We start from the raw sequence: 23,010 nt of genomic DNA on the forward strand, positions 1-23,010 counted from the left end.
TCTATTGGACAGTGGTAACCCTATGTCATCAACCTCGTTACTCCAGCGGAAGTCCAGGGATTAGCCCTGCATAGCTCTTGTTAGCCTCTATTCCCTTCCTTGAACACTGTAGCCAGAAGGTTTTTTTCCTCCTCAAACCTTAAGTATTGAAACCTGGAGGAGGGGCATGTCTGAAAAGAAAATGATGGACTGGACTCTCCCTAGAAGGAAGATAAATGGGTGGCCAACAAGAAAAAAAATAAAATCCTCTGTACCAGGAAATGTTTGAAGTGTTGTTTGGGTATCAAAAAACGGGTGCCCTACACATAAAGCAACAAAGGATATTGGTCTAAAAAGAACACCATGGCCAAAGGTGCATGGCCTATTTCAACAGAGGATTTGAAAGTTAAAAGTTAACCTGCAGGGCTTCCCTGGTGGCGCAGTGGTTGGGGGTCCGCCTGCTGATGCGGGGGACACGGGTTCGCGCCCCGGTCCGGGGGGATCCCACATGCCGCGGAGCGGCTGGGCCCGTGAGCCATGGCCGCTGAACCTGCGCGTCCGGAGCCTGTGCTCCGCAACGGGAGAGGCCACAACAGTGAGAGGCCCGTATACCGCAAAAAAAAAAAAAAAAAAAGTTAACCTGCAAAACATTCAATTCAATTTCATCATTTTACAGATGGGCAAAGTAAAACTCGGGCAAAGTAAAACTCAGTCACAGGAACAGAAGTGCCAAGGTCATACAGGTGGTTGGTGGAAGAGACAACCAACTTCCCAACTTCTGACTTTTTAGGGGTGTGTGTGTGTGTGTGTGTTGTTTTGTTTATGTGCAAGGACATTTTTCTTTAGTACACTAACATTACAACAGAAAGTATAGTCTTGTTTTGGTTTTCTCTGCGCCCTCAATTCTGTATAAGACAGTTTCGCTGCACTCCAACAGAAAGGCTCAGCAAGAGTAGAGACCACCATAAGCAGTACACGTGGGCACCAAGGGCAGATACATTGCCCTTCCTTGTGTAGGAACTAGGGCCACTTGTTGCTTTAATGGGCCAAGTTTGGGCTGGACCTGCAGGAGGGGACACCTTTGAAAAACAGCTTCCTAACTGCACTACAACCTGCTCTGGCATCCTGATTCCACTCCCCAAACCCCCCAAATCTTCAGCCAGAAAAAAAAAAAAAAAAAAAAAGAATGGATCACTGGATCACTGGATCGATGGGGAGATTTCTATCTGCTCCTCCTACTGTCACCTCTTTCTTGCTATTTCCTGCCCGAGGAAACCTGACATCAGCCCAAAGGCATCTCTGGAAATGGGTAGGAGGGAGCCTTACACCTGTCAGCGCCAGAGAAGAAAGTGCGCTCTGCAGAGTTCTCAGTTGTTCCGTCTCTTGCGATGAAAGGAAGAAAAGGAGCGAATCCGCCACAGATTTACTGGAGACCAGGGTTACTTCATCCGGCTCCGGCCACAGTAACCCCTGAAGACCAAAGATGCATGTCCATTCCCAGCATTTCTTGTTGGCGTCTTTCCCTACAGGCTAGCCCAGTGCCTGGCCCCGGCGAAGTCTCTGCGTAAAGGTTCTTTAGGTCATAAATCAGGCTCCTGTGTGTATGTGTGTTTTTCTTAGGAAAAACTGGCACAGACGAATTAGCAGTAGAGACTGGGGTCTCCCTACTACCCTTCATGCTTGGCAGCATCACCTTCGACTACCTCGCATTCTCCCGGCGCTGACAGCCCCGGCTCCGGACCTCAGGGTTGGAAGCAGTCAGCCCCAGCTAGAACCGCCCTGTCCCGGGCTGATGCCACCCTGCGCCTAGAATGTGCGTGTGGGTGCAGGCGGGCGAGCGAGCGGCTTCTACAGTGAGACCGAAGCAGGAGCTCAGCCTTCGCCTGCGACCTGCAATCCCCAGATTCCCTGGGGACCTCGAAACTCCCAATCGGAGGTACTCCCCCCCCACAGCCGCCCACCCATTCCCTCCCCCCTTACCTCAGCACGCAGCCCCTCCCTGCGTGATGTTGCAAAACCGCGGGGAGGGTGGGCGCTGGGAAGGGTGGGGAGAGACTGAGAGAGAGCGAGGGTGGGAGGGAGTGGGCGGAGGAGGAGAGGGAGCCGAACGCGCATTTAAAGCGACAGCCGTCCTCGCTCTCTCCCCAGTGCTGGGCTGTTGGAGAGCTCGAGCTGCAAGCCACCGAGCGCGAGCTCGAGCGCGGCGCGCTGGCCGGGGAACCCAAGAGCGCACGGCGCCCCAAGCTGGCAGGCGCCGCGGGACCCCCCCACCCTCGCCGGCTGCCCTTCCCCGGGCGCCCCTACCCTCCTCGCCCGCAGGAGACCCTGGGCTTCATCGGAGGAGCTCACCCCAAGGGGCCAGGACTCCGGCGGGCCCGCCACCGTCCCCTCCAGTGCCGCCGCCACCGCCGCAGCCGCGGGAGCAGCATGGTCCAGCTGGGGAAGCTGCTCCGCGGCCTGACTTTGATGAAGTTTCCCTGCTGCGTGCTGGAGGTGCTTCTGTGCGCGCTGGCGGCGGCGGCGCGCGGCCAGGAGATGTACGCCCCGCACTCCATTCGGATCGAGGGGGACGTCACCCTCGGGGGGCTGTTCCCGGTGCACGCGAAGGGTCCCAGCGGAGTGCCCTGCGGCGACATCAAGAGGGAGAACGGGATCCACAGGCTGGAAGCGATGCTCTACGCCCTGGACCAGATCAACAGCGATCCCAACCTGCTGCCCAACGTGACGCTGGGAGCGCGGATCCTGGACACTTGTTCCAGGGACACTTATGCGCTCGAACAGTCGCTCACTTTCGTCCAGGTGCTCATCCAGAAGGACACCTCCGAAGTGCGCTGCACCAACGGCGAGCCTCCGGTTTTCGTCAAGCCCGAGAAAGTAGTTGGAGTGATTGGGGCTTCGGGGAGTTCGGTCTCCATCATGGTAGCCAACATCCTGAGGCTTTTCCAGGTAGGGGGGCGCTCCCTCCGGGGCAGAGCGCGCCGTAGCTCCCCGCGCTCATTATCCTGAAGGCTGGCTTGGACTCCAGGGGTGCGGGGTCTGGTCAGCCTTCGCTCATTTCCACCCTGGAGATCCTGCCGAATCCCTCCCACCTCACCCGAGGAGGTACTTTCCCTGCTTGATTCATTTCCCTTCCATCTCTCCCCTGTCCGCGCTCCACTCCATCCGGCTTGACATTCTGGATTTATGGCCCCATTTAGAAGAAACAGTCTCCGAAAAACAAGGCGATGATTTAAATGGGTTTGCATTCGAGTGAAATATGGTTCCAAAACAGGCTTGTAAAAGTGCCGGGCTCCTGTGAGAGCCACCTAGGCGCAAGGAATATGAAAGATGAGAAGACGCCTAGAAACTAGGCATTTCTCAACTCCCCAACTTCCCTGCCCCAAGCCGCCCGACAAGCTGCAGCTGCCTTGGAAAATTTCGAGAAGAGCTTAGGGAGGCAGTTCTTAAACCGAAGGCTAGGTCTTCACCTACATTTGGACGTGAATTGCCCATTTCGCTCGGGTTGGATTTCCCGGCCTGTAACCTGTCTCTGCGAGGGCATGGGGCGAAAGGCGTGGGGACTGTCCTCAAGCGGGGAGAAGCCACCCGCAGACGTGCCCCCAGGTGATTTGCTCTGGGCAGTTGTTTGCACCGTCTAAACTGCCTTTGCGATCTGGCCACTGGCAGGAGCCGGGCGATCAGCTTTCTACTCCTGCCAGCTCAGAGCCCGGAGGTGAGCTCATGCTAACTGCGAAACACAATCGCTTTCTCTGCACCCACCCTGTGCCCATCCTTTCCCACGACCTCCCTAACGCAGCCCCCAACCCCAGTCCTGGGTTTTGAGGACGATTCTCAGAGCCAGACAAGAAGGCGCCTGGAGGGAGGCAGTAGGGTGCGCTGAGCAAGGCCGGGCGGTCCTCTAGCTCCGGGTGCAGGCGGGCAACGGCGGAAGATGCGAGGACGGCGGATCGGGCCAGGTGAGCCGTGGGCGGTGCTGCAGTGCTCTCTCACCGCCTGCTCCCGCAGCCTCGGCCCCACGGCTCCTGTGCCGCCCTGGGTATAGATGGATGGCTTCTGGATGAAGAAATTGAGTTTCAGGGTCTGCGTGACTATGGGTTCTCTTGTTTCTCTGTCTTTCTTCCTGTGTGTCTCTCTCCTTGTGTCTCTTTCTCCCTGCTGTTTTTTATTTTTTATTTTTTTGTCTCTCTGTTTTTATGTTCTCCCTTTCAATTTCTGCCTCTCTTTTCCTTCTCTACCCCTATATCCAAGGTTTTTGTTCATCTCTGTCTTGAAGTGATCCTTTCCTAATGCACAGCTCTCTCCCTGCCTGGTAGGACCCAAGCTCAGTTTGTCCCTTCTCCAGATGTTCTGGCTGACCCTTATGCTCCCCGTAGCTAAAAAGTTGGCTCCCTCTCAAGTGCCTTTCCTGAAACATGTTGGGTTTCTGGAGGGGACTCCTTGTGATTCAAGCTGTCACTACATCAGCACCCAGGAGTATGAAGTTTGTGTTTGTGCCAGAAGGAGGGGTGGCTGTCTAAAGCTGCAGCCTGGTATGGCCCCTCTGAGCCTCTGAGCATCTCTAACACCTCTTGAGTATGCCACCATGGAGATCTCTAGATGTTTGCAAGGCCAAAAGTGCTTCTGGGCAGCCTTCACTTTGAGGTAATGCTTTCAGGAAGAGCCTGGGTTGTTGTAAGCAAAACCCAGAAGCACTTCCGTTACCTCTGAGCTTAAACTAGAGAACCTGAGGAGGCAGCGCTGCAGGGAGGATGAGGCCAGAGGTCACCTGAGAACCACAGGGGCAACTCACAGTAGTTTTACTGGAGCTCTGGGGGTTGGAGGCACATTTGCTGTTTGACATTTTAAAAATTATTTTGGTGCCTTCACTTGGAGCTTGGGCAGTACTGCAGATGGGCCTGCCTGTCGAAAAAAGAGTGAAATCTTAAAGTCAAGAGACAGCTTGCCGACTAGGCTGAAGGATTGTGTTTGCTGAAAAAGATTCCAGGGGGAGCTGATTCCTTCTCTGGTGTGTGGATCTGAGGCACTTGCAAGAAAAGAGAGCGCTTGCCTTATGCTTAGTTCCCCCGTTCCCTGGGCTGGGAAGGAAAGGAACTGAATGCCAACATTAGCAGTGTGGGTTGGGACCAAAACCATTCAGAGAAAACACTGTCATTTTCCTCTAATTTGCAAATTGCAGCTATTCATGTTGGATTGAACAGCTGAGGGGAAAGAGCCCCCAGTTTTCACCTGCATTTATTGAGAAGAGGCTGGTAGTAGGAGGGATGCACCAACTTGTAGCTTGTGCTGCAAGCTGGATATAAGCTTGGTGTGAGCATCCTGGTTAACCACTGCCCATGTTCAAATATACAGAGATAGATTCCAACAGTCTCTTCCCATAGCCTTATTTTTGCGTGTGATCTTAGAAGCTCCTGGCATGTAAGTCCAGTCCCCAGTTTCCCAGCCTCTGTAAACCTGCAAAATGAATAGAGAGAATAGTGGAACACAGACCCATTGTTCAAAGACACAGTCACTTTAGGGAAAGAAGAAAAGAACGGGTAGGTGAATCTTCTCTGGGATTGCAGGGTTCAGCTCAATGAAGACTGTCCTGTATAAAAGAAACTCCTCTAAATGGTTGAATTCTTAGCTCTCCAGAGATCTGAGTTTTCTTTTCCCCAGTCCCTGTGGGTTGCTGTGGGGAATGTGCCAAACCTATCATTTGAGATAGAAATTTATGGTGAGGTAAGCTTCTAGGCTGGGGGAAGGAAGACTTAGTGACTGAAATGGGGGATGCTAAGCACTGGGGGGCAAGAAGGAACAAGGAGATAGTAATGGATGTAACAAATGCTGCAGCTGCCAGCAAAGCCTGGATTGAACTTCCTTCCTGAAAATGAGGACCTGGGCAAGAATGACCACTCAGATGTAAACAGTGTCTCTGACTGGGAATTCTCATCTGCCTGCCGGTGGGCCAGAGCTGAGCAAGTCCTTTCTCTCCTGTATGCACACTGAACTGGTTAGTAAGTGACATGTCAGAGGACAAGAATCATATTCAGTGGATCTTTCAAATCCAGGAGTTTGAGGCTAATGAAATTAGTGTGTGGCCAGGGCTCTGCCAACTAGAATTAAGTCACTGCAGCCACCCTGCAATGCATTTTCAGCCTGAAGGGAGCATCAGGGAGGAATTTCGGGAGATTTGTTTCTGAGCCTGTACAAAATAATACTCTCCTAATGCTAAGAAAGATTAAATGTAAATTAATATTGACTACGAGTAACATATTTAAAAAATAATCGCCGAGTGGGGGATGGCTTAAAGTGGAGAGATTATATAATATGAATAAATCTCCAAAATAAATCTCCAAAGAATAAATCTCCCCTGACCACTGTTTCATGGGCTATATAAGTAAGATATATTACAATGGAAATTAATGGGAACGTTTTTAGTCAAGGCTTCTCTGCGATTGACTTGAGAGCAAACACTCTGAGAGTATAAATTACTCTTGCTATGTGCTGACTCTGAATGAACAATATTTCATGTGCAGTGACATGGTCTAAGCTATAGACTTGGAATTGAATGGCATCTGTTTCAATTGTTTTGTTCTCTCAAGAGCAACTAGATAGAAAAAAGTGGTCAATTTGACCCCTGTGGGAGCGTGTTGCAAATCTAAACCTGTGTCCCTCATACCATAAATGAAATACATTTGTAAATTTGTAAGTGTTTTCCTTCTGTTCATTGATGCTTGAGTATAATCTCAAACTTTGGGAGCAACACTTTATACATAAGTACTTGGTTTTCTTCCTTTTTTCTTTCTCTTTCTCCTCTCTCTGTTTCTCTCTCTCTCTCTCTCTCTCTTTCTCCATCTTATGTAATTGGATAGAACTGGGCACCTAGGATGATGTGGTGTTACTATAGTGGGATTTTTTTTTTTTTTAAATCAACTCTAACTTACCCTTTTAAAAATTTCATAAATACAGGTGTCGGTGCCATTTGGAATAGTCTCTATAACAATTTGTCTCCACATTTACTGTGTTTCAGCAGATTTACCTAACAGATGGTGAGTGGGCAATTTGTAAAGGGGCATTTTTTTAAAAGAGCGGAGAGGGAAGGAATTAGAGACAGGCACATACTATATTTGAAGTTACCTCCACGTGTATTTTATGTATGTATACCCATACAATTAAGAAGTCTTTGGATGTTTTATCTTCAAGAATAATTCAGATAATGGATTACTTGAATATCATAAACATTTAGGGTTTAACAGATTTGTTACATATAGACGTTGTATCATGGATTTAAAAGACCATAGCCAGCGGGCAGCGGCGGGCGGAACGACCGAAGGGCGGCGCGGGCTGGGCGGCGGGTGCGGGGGTCCGTGCTTCCGCGTGGTGGAGGGGTGGGGTTCGCCGGAGACGCCGGGTTGCTCCGCGTTGCCAGGTTACCGAGAGCGTGCCCCGCGCCCGCTCTTCCGCCCGGGCCGCCCTCGGCGCCGCCTGAGCCGTGGTGCGGGCTGCGTGGGGCGTCGGTTCCGCGGAAGCCTGGGTAGGGCGCTGCGTGCGGGACTCTCGTCGCTCGTGGACGGGGCGCGAGCGCGCGGGGGACGTAGGGCGCCGACCTGGGGCTCCCCGGCGCTCCGGCTCCGCTCAGGGCGCCCGCTCAGGGGCCTCCGGCGCGAGGCCCCCTTTCTGGTCAAGATGGCGGCGTCCAGGCGGGCGGCGCCGAGGTGAGCTGGAGCTGGGCCCGGAGAGGGACGAGTCTGCCAAGCCCAGGACTTGGACCCCGGGCTGGTCTCCAGTCTCCCGGGGAGCGGCAGGTGAGTGGGTGCGGCCGCGCGTAGGTCCTTCTCGTGGGGTGGTCAGCTCTCCGTGCGTCCGCAGACTTCTTTCCTCTGATAGTCAGATCTGGGGTGGCCCAGGTTGGAGGCGAGGGTGCTTGATTGGGGAAACCTGAGGGGTTTAAGGACTCTGTTGGGATCGTTTCAGACCCCAGCAAGAAGCTGAGCAATTTTCTCCTGACTCTCTTCCCGGCTAAGTTTTCTCTCTTCTCTGAAGACGCTAGCTTTTCTGAATCACTTTGTTACCCGGGGGGATACAGTTGGTGGTTCTGACCGTGGAACGTAGGACCCGGCGCGGGGAAGCCTGAGCTGGTTCTAGTTACTTTGTTTGCAAAGCACTTGTCTTGTCGTTGGAATCTTTGTGTATGTAACCAACGTTGGGAAGAGCCAGCGTTTTCTCCTCCAAAACACTGCGAGGGGTAACTTTATACGTAAGAAACAAGTGGGCGTTCGCATCCATCCCTTTTCCAACCACTGAGCCTTGGTTGTGTTTCCTTTCTTTAAGTTTGTCTCGTTTTGAAGTGATGACAAAAACAAACAAAAAAGACCATAGCCAATTACACAAAGTATACTCTAGTCTCAGTCCTGTCATTAATTAGCTATGTTACCTTAAGTCATTTAATTTTTCTAGGCCTCATTTTTCTCATGTGATGTTTTTGCTTTGAAAAAGTATAGTTTCTAGAAGTCTCTACTCTCTGTGTCATAGTTCAGCTTGGAGAAAACCTGTTCTTATCCAAACTCCATGACATTGTATTTCCAGCTCCAACTTTGGACTTTGAGTGAGTTGGGGGCAACTCTTTAAGGATATTTTCACACAGCTTTTAAAGTTAATATCAGTCTAGCTGACTTGTCATACTCAGACTTTCTCCCATATTCTTTTACCAGTGTGTTCCTTAGTCATATATATAAAGACTGTTGTGGGAAAAAAGACCTCCTGGGTCAGCTTACTGCATGGTCATCGACACAGGGCAGGGAGTAAGATTCTGTGGATTTTACAGAAGCAGATACAGGTTTCATTATCCATGTCCTCTCCCCTTTCATCTTACAAAAACAGCAGGCTTTTCTTGGAGAACTGCCAGATAATGCCATCCTGCCTCCTCACGGGCCCCAGGGATGAGTCTCCCAGGGACTGAACTCCAGTAAAGCAGGTGATTGGCTCATGCGTAGGCATCTGACCTCGGCTAAGTCTATCAGACTCCTCCCCAGGACTTTTCTCTCAGAGAAAAATGGAAGAATTGTCTTTTCTCTCTGGAATTTCTAAGCTGGGGAGATACGACTCTGGGACTCCCAGTTAGCATCCAGCACAAGAAGAGACTTTCTGTAAAATAAAGTCTTGCAGAGGTAAGCAGGGCTGAGCGATGGAGAGAGAGCTGGAACCCTGCTGATACTCTGGAACTTCCAGATCCAACTGTATCTGAATATGGCTGCATCCCTGAATTTCTAGTACTTGTTTGTTGAGGTTGTTGTTGTTGTTGGGTTTTTGTTTTTAAATTTCCTTTGACTATTTTGAATTTGTTTTCAGTAATGTGCATTTGAAAGCATCATAGCTAAAAGAGCTAATTTCCTACATTAATGTCAGGTTTGCTGACTGGCATTCCTTAAGTGAAAAATAATATCCGCTATTTTCTTTAAATAAAATCCTTCTAGCTCAGGTTTGAGATATTCAAAACTCTGCCTCCTACCCCCCTCTTTTCCAACATTTACTATATCACCTTGAAGCATTTGTGACCACATCTTTCCCATCTAGACGCAGTTGAGAGAGAGAGCAAAGACTTCTGACATAAACTGCAACCTATACGCCTCCTACCTGGAAGCTTTAGAACATACTTGATTCTTGTCATTAAAGCAAATCTTTTGTTGTTGTCTCCAGGGCACAGAAGCATTTTCATGGCATAATCGAGTACAAAGTACATTAAGCCTAACTCTACTTCTCACCCTCTTTTACTTTAAATAGGCAGAAAAGAACAATCTCAAACACATTTCCCAACAAATAAAATACATATACGATTATGTTTAGAAGACGTTTATGCAACATATAGTTAGACTGATTAATTAATGGACCTTTCGCCAATTGGCACAGTAAATATATATGTTCAATGTGCTTAATTAAAAAGAAGACAATAACATATTTTTACAGGTTAATTATCTGAGAAGAGTATTGTGCCAGCACACTTGATGCTACAGTATTTCATGTTTGACAGGTAATCTTCTTTCAATTATATTTACTGCTAAATGTTTCTTGGATCAAGCTATTAAATTATAAGGTCAAAAGTAAAATGATATGAAATTACAATGAAAAGGGACACATATCCCACTTTATGAGAATAGAAGTTCTAATTTCTTTTCAATACTACTAGTAGTGACCACAGTACTAATTTGAGCCCTTACTATGAGCCCCTGTGCCCATATACATTTAGTTCTTACAGTAGTTCTGCAAAGGGCATATAATAATCCACACTGTAAAGCTGAAGAAAGTGCTTCTCATAGCTGAAAGTCACATAGCTGGTGAGTGGCAAAGTCTAGATTCAAACTTAGAGTCGTCTGACAATGCCCAGGTTGTTGACCACTATGTACACTGCTCAATTGTTGCACCAATAAAGAAGTGCTTGAAATAATTATAGATTTGCCTACCCTGAAACTGCAGTGATTTAAAGACATCAAAGTTGCCAGTTGCTTAACCACATCTGCTTACAGTAAGAAATTACATTTTATTTCATTTCTAAAACAAGATTAATTCTGCAGGCCCATAGAAACTTGAGCACACAAATCCTACCTCCAAATGAAAGATGCTTGTTTTCCACTATTCAACAGATGGCCCTGTACAGAGGCAATAAATATATAGTAGAATTTTCATTCAAATAAATGAGAAGAGAGGTTTCTTCTTGTCCTGATTCAGTGCCCATCATTATGGATTATGATGGCTCTTCCCAAACTTTACTTCATTCACTCCACTCTTTCTACAAAACTCCAGTAATGGAATCCATCATTCAGATATATGTGCAAAGCGAAAGGACTGTATTAATACAGTTGCTGAAAGTCAAGTTGATAGAGCACAGGAAATAGATCCTAATACATGCAACATTAATGTTTGTGTGGGCCTTGGAGTGAGGGGTAGAAGAATTTTCAGTTTAATGGAATATTTTGCCTCTTGCTGTGAAAGTGTGGCTTAATAGTCTTGTAATTGGTCATTTACAGAATCCTCCATCTCTGGGTTTCATGCTTTCTTTACTCTGCAGCTGTCGATTCCTTCTCTTGTTCTGGATGGAAGATAGCAACGAAGCCACTTCAAAGGGCTCAGCCTGCCTTTTTGTGTTATTGTTTAGATGAAGATATTTCCATTTATTAAAGCACACTATTTAAACATTTTTGTCATGTTTCAAACTTGACTGTGTTCTGAAGGTGTGAGCACAGGCAGACATAATGGGGGATGTTTTCCAGGAGAGAACATACCCTTATCAAAGGAATTATCAGAATTTTCATGTATGGATTGAGAATCAAATTCTGGAGTTAGACCTGAATTTAAATTCATACTCACAACTTATTACCAGTCTCATCTTGATCAAACAGTTACCACACTTCTCATCAATTTCCTTATCTTTGAAAGCGGCATAAGAGAAGTATGCCTGGTGGAGTTACACATAAAGCTCATCTGATAGAATATTCATAAGGATTTTGCACAAAATATACATGGAAATATTTTAGCACCGAGTTTAGCATGCGATTTGTCTTCAATACATTTAAGAACTATTATTTTATTATTATTATGCTATCATTAAATATCACTATTACTTAAATGTCATTATTGCTAAAATTGCTGTAAAACTACCGCAATAACCCATGATGAATTCCCCTCTTCTGTTTCCTTTGTTTAAATGGAAAATATATATATAAATCTAGACAGAGAACACTTTAGTGATCCTATTCAGTGGAGTGAGAATTTCCATGGCACTGATTAAAACAAATCCTGAATTGCATGGACTTAAGATAGCAGAGAGGGGCTTCCCTGGTGGTGCAGTGGTTGAGAGTTCGTGACCCGATCCGGGAAGATCCCACATGCTGCGGAGCGGCTGGGCCTGTGAGCCATGGCTGCTGAGCCTGCGCGTCCGGAGCCTGTGCTCCGCAACGGGAGAGGCTGCAACAGTGAGAGGCCCGCGTACCGCAAAGAAGAGAGAGAGAAAAAAAAAAAAAAAAAAAGATAGCAGAGAGGCTAAGAGATTTGAAGTTAGACATCCCCAAGTGTGAATTCTACTGTGACCCTCTTCTAGCTCTAGAACCTTGAGGAAGTTACTTAAACTTTCTGAACTTTACTACTAGTTTCCTCATCTGTATCTTTTTCAGGACTATTTATCAAGCATCTTCCTGTTCTCTATGCTTGGACTATCAATGAATAAGTTAGACAAGAGCCTTTGCCTGCGTGCTCCTTCTTGCATGCTTTCTCCCTCCTTACACTCTCGTGTGGAAACGGATGTTATAAATAAATTCTATGCTTTGTCACAAGTTGATGGGCGCTACGGGTTAAGGAGAAGGATGTGAAGTTCACTGAAGAGGCTTGGGTTGGGAGTGCTGGAGGAGTGTACAGGTAGGTTCTGATTTTAAATAGGGTAGTCAGGGTGGATTTTATAAGTTGACATTTGAGCAAAGACTTGAAGTGAGGGAGTTGTCAGAATGTATGATGGGGAGACCACTCCCTGGGAGCAAGAATAACCAGTCCCAAAACTCTAAGGCAGAAATATGCCGGGCAGCTTGGAGGAATATCAAGGAGGCCACCGTGGCTGACTTAGTCAGTGGGGAGGAAGAGACAGCAGGAGGGCTGGAGGTCGGATATGTGATGGGATGGATTGGGTAAGCCCTGGGAGGCCATCACATGCATTGTGTCTTTTACTCTAAATGTAGGCAGCCAGGGGCAGGATTTTAGCCGAGGTGTGGCATGAACTGTCTCTTGTTTGAAAAGCATAACTCCATCTGTGGCCTTGAGGATGTGGGGAGAGAGTGGAGTCAGGGAGAATCTCGGGAGGCGACTACAGGATCCTCGAGGTCTATGTTGGTGGCCTGCACCAGGCTGCTAGCGGCTGGTAATTCTCAGAAGTGGCACATTGGGAAGGTTGTGACAGCATTTCGTGGTAGCTTGAATGCAAGAATGGAAAGGAAGAGGGGGTCAAGGGTGAATTCGAGACTTAGGGCCTGGGGAACTGGAAAGGTGTGGTTACTGTCACCTAAGATGGAAAAAGTTTGGGGTAGAGCATGTTTGGGGGATTAAAGACCAGTTTTGGAGGTATAAGATTTGAGATGTTTTCGTGACGTCCAAGTAGAGATGCTGAGTACACAGTTGGATACACAAGTCTGCAGTTCTGAAGAAAGGTCTAAACTAGAGATACACTTTAATACAATGGAGATATTAAGAATAATTACATGGAAGCGCTATTTTAAAGATAAAATGAAGTAATGCAATTAGCACTCTGTCTTCTCAAAACATTTAATAACTGTTAGCTAAAATAATTACCTGAAATGAAAAAATACCTATAGTTTGTTTTGTTGTTTGCAGTAAAAGTGAATAAAATGTCACAATTATTTTAATAGTATTTGTGACACAGTAGTTTTAGTTAAGACACCATGACTACAAACATTTACAATAAACCTTTCAGTCTCCTACTTTTCACTCTGATAGGGTACTTGGAACCATATTTTGTAAGGTTTAAGTTAGTTGTCATAGGGTACCTCTTTAATTAGAAGTAATTATGAACTGTCTAGTTCCATGCAGTTTTATATACATATATGTATAATTATTATTTTATGATTTATCAAACTCAGTTGAAAATTTGCATCACTGATACACATTAGAATTTAAGCATTTGCCCAGGTATTCAAGGAAAAAAATGTACTTGTCTTGTAATTTCCATAGGGGTACTTACTTTCACATCTTCCCTTCACTTTGCAATCGAAAACATGGCAGGGGAAATATTATCTTACTGGTCTTTGAGTTCCCCTTAGCTATCTGCAAGTCCTTGAACAGCCTTTGTGGCTTAACCAAAATTCTCTTCCATCTTCATTCCGCTAACAGATATTGGTCTAAGCATGTACTTATACTAAAAAATGCATGACCACGTTGTCTCTACACATCTATAATTTTATGTTAACACTATCATTATGTAAGCTATACTTTAATTGTAATTATAACAGATTTTATGTCAACACACATCCATTTCTAGTGTTCATCTGGCGTTCAAGGGGAGAGCAGCATGTCGTAAATCTTATCAAAATATAACATCTGAAGAATAGAACAGAGGGTAATTGTGTAATTCTGTATTCACTCTAATTAAGTTCAGTGGAGTTGGCATAATAGAATTAAGATGAAAAAAAAAAAAGACATCGAGGTACCACGGCTCCCTCTCCTAACACACCCTTTTCGTATCCGAGAGCAGAGACTCAGCGCCTTTCTGTACAGAAATGGAGACAGGAAGAGGCCAGAGGATGAATGACAGGCACGAATGAGGTGGAACTTTGAAGAGCAACATGGAAGTGAAATACTTCTTTTGTATTTGGTAGGTGGGGAAAATGTACCAGCGTGTATGCCTACTGGGACCATGTTTTCCAGAACAGTTAAGCCCAGTGTCAACTATGCTGTCCCACCTTCCTCGTAAGTAGGAACATACTGTTACTTGAACCTTTGCTTCCTGTTTCTTGATACCTGGTTGAGAAGATTATCACAGGAACTGCATCTTGTTAGCAAATACACTGTTTTGAAATGATTGACACTCACTGAAGAGTGGCAACTCCAAGCTTGCTCTCTCTTGATCTTGGACTGTTTAAGTCTGGAGTGCAGGAGTGGGTTATGGGGAAAGACCATTGGAATTCTTATGTCTTCAGCGTAATGGTTATAGCATAATGGTTAGGAGTGTAGGTGCTGGTTCAAATCTCTGCTTTCCACTTGCTAACCATATGAGCTTGGGCAATTTACCTGATTACCTGAACCTCAATACTCCTGCCTATAAAATGATGTTAATAATATTTCATCCCCATAGACTTGTTTTCAATGTTAAAATGAAGTCACTTACACCAAGCACTTAATACAATGCCTAGAGCATAGTAAAGTCTATTATTATTACTATTACTACTACTACTACTGTTATTATTATTACTATCACGATGCCAGGTGCTATTTTTCCTATGCCTTATTCCATTATCTTCTGCCCTGTCCCTCCATTTCTGTCTTGTTTCTGTACAAGGGTAGGTTTGTCACAGAGCATTTTCTTTCCCTAGTGTCTGACTCTTAGTCATCAAGGTGACTGGTCCACGACCCGGCATTCATTGCTGCTCGTTGAAGCAACCCATTTTGAGAAGGGGAGTTGGATATTGATGCCAAGTTGGGTCAAGGAGAGAGCATTTTCTCTCTTCTGCACTCAGAGAGCTAAGTGAAATATTCAGGCCTCAGAAGGAGAATCAGGCAAAGGGCAACATGCTTAATTTCATACCTTAGTGATTAAGAACAAGTCAGACAGGCTGGATTTGAACTCATTTCCGTCATGTACTGACAACGGGATCTTAGGTGCTTTTGTAACCCGTCTGAGGCTCAGTCAACATCTGAAAGAGACGAATAACATTATCAGGACCTAGCGTATAGCCTCGTTGTAATAAGTGAGTAAATCCTTTTAAAACGTTCAGCACGTTGTTTGGCATATAAACACTTAATAAAATTTAGCTTCTTTGACTACTACCGCTGCTAATATTATTAAGTAGCTGAGCAGATCCGAGGCCCGTTTTTTTCTTAGATTGCACATAATCATTTGGACAACCAGCTCACATTGATCAACCGTTGCTTATATATAAACGCCCATGAACCCAAAGGTGCTTTAACTCTCTCCCAGTCACAGCCTGTTCTGGGGGCAGAAGCAACACCGGCACTACCCCCGTCATCTTTGCCTTTATTGTCACTACACTGGCCTGCCGTACTGAGCACTTTCTGTTTGCCAGGCACCAAATTTAGCCCTGCGTATGCACTATATCATATAGTTCTCACACTCAGGTGGGAGACATTATCATCATCCCCAATTTTCAGATAAAGACGCCGAGGTGTTGGAAAGGTAAGAAACTTGACCCACAGCAAGAGATGGAGCCGGAGTATTCAAACCCTTCTCTCTGACCTCAAGAACCCTTAAATATTAGCATACTACTACATCCTGGTAAGAAAATCTGCTTCCAGCCACTCTGGTGAGAGTAGAAATGATTCTCAGTCCCCACATTCCTCTATTGCCCATGCCACCCTAGCCTCAGGACTAGGGGGGAAAGGAAGTGATCTCTTCAAAGAGCAGCCAAAGGGAACCTACTCCCTTCTGCCTTTTCATAATCAACTAACCAATATTTTATTTCCTTCTTAAGAGTCCCCACATGTTCCTTTTGGTACTTAGCTTGGCCTTTTAGAATTCTGACATTCTGTACGTGACTCATCCACTGTATTTCACGTTAATTTATTGAGGTCAAGTATAGGGTCTTACTCATCCTGAAGTCCAGTTATCCCCTGTCACATCTAACTCTGTTCGTTTCTTCTTGTAGGACATCTGCAGATATTTATTTGAATTTTGTTGAATTGTTCTCATCAATAGTACATTAAAAGTTATACAGAAAGTGCTTTCTTATAAGGAAAACCGTCTAAATAGATTTCTAGCTCTTTACTTTTTATAGCACTATTGTAGAGATTATAGATCTCCAGGTAATATTTTTTAGATTGAGTTCTTCATATCATCTTATTTTTACATATAATGATAAATCTGAATTTTCTCTATCAAACCTCCAAGACTTCACTGGCTTGTAAGTTAGCTTGTTGATTATGTGTTGTTGACTTTTCCATTTACAATGATATTTGATCCTGGTAAGGATGGGGCTGGGTGGGAAGGTACATCTTAGGGCCATAAATTGGTTTTGTAGAGAACTAACATAAAGATCTAAAGTCTCATCATATTTCTGCAGAACTCATGAATCATTTTATTATAATTCCGTTCATTCAGGGAGCATAACACCATTTTCAAATTGTTATTCCTAATTCGTTCATCTTCTCTTCCTTAGTCTTAGTGAGAAGAGAGCAGGCTGAATGGAAGAAAGTCATTATGACCACTGGGGCCACTAGGGTAGGCATCAGTCCCAGAGTTTTGTTTTCATCTCTCCACTATTAATATTGGCTAATGTCTTGAGTGCTTACTTGGTGCAAATTACTTAGCCGACCATGGCAAATGGATTGTGTCATTTCATCCCCTGATAGTCATACAATTAATGTATGTATTATTATGATATCCCATAATGCATACACGGAACAGAGCCTCAGAAGTAGTTATTTGCTCACCAAAATATGGTAGATGTGGAATTTGGACTCAGGTCTGATAGACTCCTAAGTCACTCCTAGTGATTTTTACCACTAAATTAAAGTTGTATACCTCTGGAGAGTAGATAGTTTCTAAAATTTCCTCAGCTCTAACGTTTTATAATTAAATTTTTGTCTGATGGCAAGCTTAACAGTTACGATGGGTAGGAAGGAATGCCAGCCTGTTGAATGGAATTTCCCTGAAATAAGCCTGTTTTATGACACCAGTTCACTCATTCATTCACTCAGCATGTATTGAATGTTTGCTCTGTGCAAAGGCATTTTAGGCATCACAGTGGAGTGAGCGCCCCTTCCATAGACTCTCCTGCAGCACTCAGAGAAGTCTTGGACTGGTTTGCCTGTTATGGAATGGGGCTTGGTGATAGAAGCCTGGTTTGTCCTCCACTGATAAAACTAAGACATACTCATATGAGTTTATAGGCATCTTGAAGCCGTGGGATAGTAACACACATGAATCTTACCATTTTTGCCTGGGATTAATGATATAAAGGCTTTGGATTTGGGTATGGAAAATGGGTGCAATTATGGGTGTGTTGGTTCTACATATATATGGACATCACGTGTCATCAGCCTGCAGCTACCTGCCATTCCTCACTACTCCTTCTTTTCACAAACCAAACAAGTACCTTCTTATCTCTCCTGTGGATAAGCTCTTGACAGTGGCACTAGGGCCTCCCTCAATAAGTACATCATTGGCTAAACCAGTGGTTTCTCAGATATGCTCATTGAACAGCCCTTAAGGTGGATTGACATTCCACTGCCTAGAATAGAATATGGTGTTCTTTAGAAATCGGGGGGGGGGGGGGGAATAGGCCACCAGATGTACTGTCTTTAATTTAAATTGTTTACATATATATATATATATATATATATGAACAATTGTTATATATGTGTATGTATACTTGTTCATATGTATGAATTATTTAAAATTGAAGAGATTATATATATACACACACATATATATATATGTATATTTAAATTTTGGCTTCTGTTAGCAAATTAAATTATTAGCAGATCCATACTGCAGGGAAATAACCAATCAGATTTCATTCAATAGCTTGCTTTTTTGTAGATTTATGGTTGTGATTTTATATCTGCAGGTATGTTTGCTGAAGAAAATATTTCTACCACTTTACACCAAATTAAATTCATTTAATACCAATGCGGCATGTCTCAAATGTCTTAATACAGTTTTAATCTTTAATCGCATCAGAAGTATGGAATTAGAAACATACCCCAAAATCATTTGAAGATATAATTACTTTCATTTCCCTTATACTTTTGAGACTTTTGAAAAATGAGTATTTAGTTGTACTTATCTGTTTCTGTCTCTCTAAGGATAGCAAACACTGAAACACAATTCTTTTTAAAAGTCAATATTAAAAATATATTGTCCAAGATGATCAAAACTAAGGAAGTGGCAAAGAAATTCAAAAATTTAAACTTTAAAAGGGTGCTTTTTTTGTGAATGTGTAGTACTTGTTCTTCTGAAGGAATTAATCTTTTTAAAAATTTAATTATTTTTTATTGAAGTATACTTGGTTTACAGCGTTGTGTTAATTACTGCTGTACAGCAAAGTGACTCTGTTATACATATGTATATACATTCTTTTTCATATTCTTTTCCATTATGGTTTATCACAGGATATTGAATATAGTTCCCTGTGCTATATAGTAGGACCTTGTTGTTTAGCCAGTCTATATACACCAGTTTGCATCTGCTAATCCCAAACTCCCAGTTCATCCCTCTCCCACCTGCTTCCCCCTTGGCAGCCACCAGTCTATTCTCTATGTCTCTGATTCTGTTTCTGTTTCATAGATAGGTTCATTTGTGTCATATTTTAGATTCCACATATAAGTGGTATCATGGTATTTGTCTTTCTCTTTCTGACTTACTTTGCTTAGTATGATAATCTCTAGTTGCATCCATGTTGCTGCTGCAAATGGCATTATTTCATTCTTTTTTTATGGCTGAGTAGTATTTCATTGTATATATGTACCACATCGTCTTTATCCATTCATCTGTTGATGGACATTTAGGTTGTTTCCATGTCTTGGCTATTGTGAATATTGCTGCTGTGAAGATCAGGGTGAATGTGTCTTTTTGAATTATAGTTTGGTCTGGATATACGCCCAGGAGTGGGATTGCTGGATCATATGGTAGGTCTATTTTTAGTTTTCTGAGGAACCTCCATACTGTTTTCCACAGTGGCTGCACCAACTTACATTCCCACCAACAGTGTTGTAGGAGGGTTCCCTTTTCTCCACACCCTCTCCAGCATATGTTATTTGTAGACTTTTTAATGATGGCCATTCTGACTGGTGTGAGGTGGTACCTCATGGTAGTTTTGATTTGCATTTCTTTAATAATTGGCAGTGTTGAGCATCTTTTCATGTGCCTATTGGCCATCTGTATTTCTTCTTTGGAGAAATGTCTCTTTAAGTCTTCTGCCTATTTTTTTCATTGGGTTGTTTGCTTTTATTGTCATCAAGTTGTATGAGCTGTTTGTATATTTTGGAAATGAAGCCCTTGCTGGTCGCATCATTTGCAAGTATTTTCTCCCATTCTGTAGGTTGTCTTTTCATTTTGTTTATGGTTTCCTTTGCTGTGCAAAAGCTTGTAAGTTTGATTCGGTCCCCTTTGTTTATTTTCATTTTTATTTCTATTGTTTTGGGAGACTGACCTAAGAAAACATTGGTATGATTTATGTCAGAGAATATTTTGCCTGTGTTCTCTTCTAGAAGTTTTATGGTGTCATGTCTTATGTTTAAGTCTTTAAGACATTTTGAGTTTATTTTCGTGTATGGTGAAAGGATGTGTTCTAACTTCACTGGTTTATATAAGGCTGTCCAACTTTACCAACACCACTTGCGGAAGAGCCTGTCTCTTTCCCATTATATATTCTTGCCTCCTTTGTCAAAGATTAATTGTCAAAGATTAACTGAGGTGTGTGGGTTTATTTCTGGGCTCTGTATTCTGTTCCATTGATCCATATGTCTGTTTTTGTGCCAATACCATGCTGTTTTGATTACTGTGACTTTGGAGTACTGTCTGAGTCTGGGGTGGCTATGCCTCCAACGTTGTTCTTTTTCTTCAGGATTGCTTTGGCAATTCTGGGTCTTTTATGGTTCTGTATGAATTTTAGGATTATTTGTTCTAATTGCGTGAAAAATGTCATGGATAATTTGATAGGGATCGCATTAAATCTGTAGATTGCTTTGGGTAGTATGAGCATTTTAACAATATTAATTCCTCCAACCCAAGAACATGAGATGTCTTTCCATTGCTTTGAATCATCTTCACTTTCCTTTATTAATGTCTTACAGTTCTCAGCGTATAAGTCTTTTGCCTTCTTGGTGAGGTTTATTCCTAAGTATTTTATTTTTGGGGTTGTGATTTTAAAAGGCATTGTGTTTTTACATTCCCTTTCCGATATTTCATTGTTGGTATAAAGAAATGCAACCAATTTCTGTATGTTAATCTTGTATTCTGCTACCTTGCTGAATTCGTTTATCAGTTGTAGTAGTTTTCATGTAGAGTCTTTAGGGTTTTCTATATATAGTATCGTATCATCTGCATCTAATGACAATCTTACCTCTTCCTGAAGGAATTAATCTTGAAGTTCTACTAAGACTTTTGGGATACCTGTTTTAATGAGCCACCACTTCCTGCCTGAGATTGCACTATGCACCAGAGATTCTAGAATTAGCATAATAAAACTAATAATGCAAGCAACAGCAACAAATCTTCACAAACCTTCCTTGCAAGGAAGTAAAGTCCACTGGAAAAACAGACAAGTGAAACACACATTCAAAATGGCAGTGATTCTCAAACATTTATGTGCTGAAAAATCATGACAAGCATGATACCCAGGGCAATTACTAGACCCCTTCTCCAGCTGGTCAGGTGTAAGGTCCTGTAACTCTATTTTTGGTGAATGCCTCCAGGAGAGTCTGAGACAGATGTTCTCAGTTGTCGTCAACCTTTAGTGTGCATCAGATTTGCCTGAGAATATTGTTAAAACACAGATTGCTGGGCTCCAGTGCCAGAGTTCTAACCAGTTCCCAGGTGTGGCTGATATTGCTGGCCCAGGGACCACATTTTGAGAACCACCTTTCAAAACTCTGCAGTATGCGGTTGTGTGTGTTGTGAATGAGACGGGCCCAGAGAACCAAAGGAGGGCAAAGGGACTCTGCCCTAAATTAGTCAAAGGTAACAATAGCAGCTAGAATTGATTGACCCAAGAAAAAATTATAAGAACTTTACCTGCATTTGCTCATTTAATCCTTTCAGTGAGGTACATAGGTGCTACTTAGTGTTCCTCTTTTACAGGGGTGTCCAGAGAAGGTAACTACTTTGCCCACGTCCTAAACTGGTAAGTAACAGATTAAGAATTCAAGTCTAGGAAGTCTGATTCCAGAGCCCACACCTCTACCCTTTCTGCATGTAGAGAGGAGTAAAGGGTTGTCAGTGAAGCCTTCCTGGGGGCCCTGGCCTCTGAGTGTAGATAGAAGGATGAGTGGACATAAAGATCATTATTTGTGTGTGGTGGGGGTAGGGGAGGAAGTATGAGGGCTTCCAGAAGAGCCCGCCCTCCCCATACATCTGCTATAAGCAAGTCTGATGATCAGGAGTCCGGAACATGAGTATGACTATGGGATACTGAGAAGGGTTCTAGAACCCTGAGGTTAGAGTTCTGGATCAGTTAGTAGGTAACAGAAAGTGAATGAGTGATTTACCTTACTTTCCACGGGTAGCAGGAAGTTTGGAGATAGTCCCTCTAGCGTTAGTCCAGCTGCTGAAGGGCATCACCAGGGGACTGGGTTGCTTCGCTCTTCCAGCTTCCACATCTCTAGCATGTCCACATAGCTTCAAAGTGACCCCAGAATCTCCAATAGTGTTCCAACAATTTGGGCAGGAAGAAAGAAAAGGAAAAAAAAAAGAAATTAAGTAAGAAAAAAAAGGCAGTGTCTAACTCAGAGAGCAAATTTTTTACCACAGATGGTCAGCAGACTTGCACTTAGATCTCATCAGCTCGGATTTTAAACTGGCCACCTTAGCCTTAAGGATAATGGGGTCTCCTAAACCAGGGCTCTGATAGTAAGGAATAAGGAGAGAGTGGTACTGATTAGCAGTGCCTGCTGTCCCAAACAAATATCCCCAAACTATTTTTTTTTTCAAACTATTTTTTTTATCCTATATTTTACTTTAAAGAATGGAGGGGAAACATTATATATCTGTAAATAGCCTTTTAGAAAGGGTACAATTATATAGTTATACAACCCTCTGGAGGGCTCCTTTCTTCTAAAATCTCTTTAAAAACTGTTCAAGGTTAAGGACATTTTTATCTTAATTTAGTAACTTGCAGTCGATTATCTTGGAATGACATCCTCTCTCTGCAGATGTTCTATCAGGCTTTAGAAAATTCTAGAAGTGGACAGAGAAGTGTTATGGTACATGTATTTGCAATATGCACGTCTTTGAAATGAAATCCATTTAGGGACCAAAAGGCATTTCATGTCTTTGCTATACATTTTCACATATTTGCCTTTCCAGAATTCCTTTGAGCAAATCTGTCAGATGTAACCCATCCGTTTCTCCCATCTGAATTCTTTATTACTAAACATTCTTCAGTATGCTCTCACTCCCCTCGGTGAAAGGCGTTTCTCTGGGTCCTCACCCTTCTCATCTCATATGTGAATGCGTATCTTAAACTGAGGCAACAGTATGCTATGACTTCTCCATAACTTGAAGAACCCGTCTTTGTGGGAAAAAAAGTAGACTTACTAACTTAAAAGGTAAAATGCGCGCAATGTTTCTGAGAATTAAAAACTAAGATAAAAACATAAGCAAGG

At 43.6% G+C, this 23,010-nt stretch overlaps 1 protein-coding gene across 1 annotated transcript in view; it reads left to right on the forward strand.

The window, feature by feature from the left end:
• Positions 1–7,639: 7,639 nt before the first annotated feature.
• The window catches only part of LOC309824193 (uncharacterized protein), a gene marked incomplete at its 3' end in the record, with an annotated part of 29,322 nt that continues 13,951 nt past the window's right edge, over positions 7,640–23,010 (forward strand). The window contains exons 1-3 of the mRNA XM_082656915.1: positions 7,640–7,763; positions 14,328–14,418; positions 21,488–21,530. Of these exons, the coding sequence (XP_082513041.1) occupies positions 14,337–14,418; positions 21,488–21,530 (125 nt within the window). The 5' untranslated portion in view covers positions 7,640–7,763; positions 14,328–14,336. The remainder of the gene's footprint in view (positions 7,764–14,327; positions 14,419–21,487; positions 21,531–23,010) is intronic.

The sequence above is a fragment of the Grampus griseus genome, assembly GCF_964374135.1.
Source record: "Grampus griseus genome assembly, chromosome: 6".
Taxonomy (NCBI): Eukaryota; Metazoa; Chordata; class Mammalia; order Artiodactyla; family Delphinidae; genus Grampus; species Grampus griseus.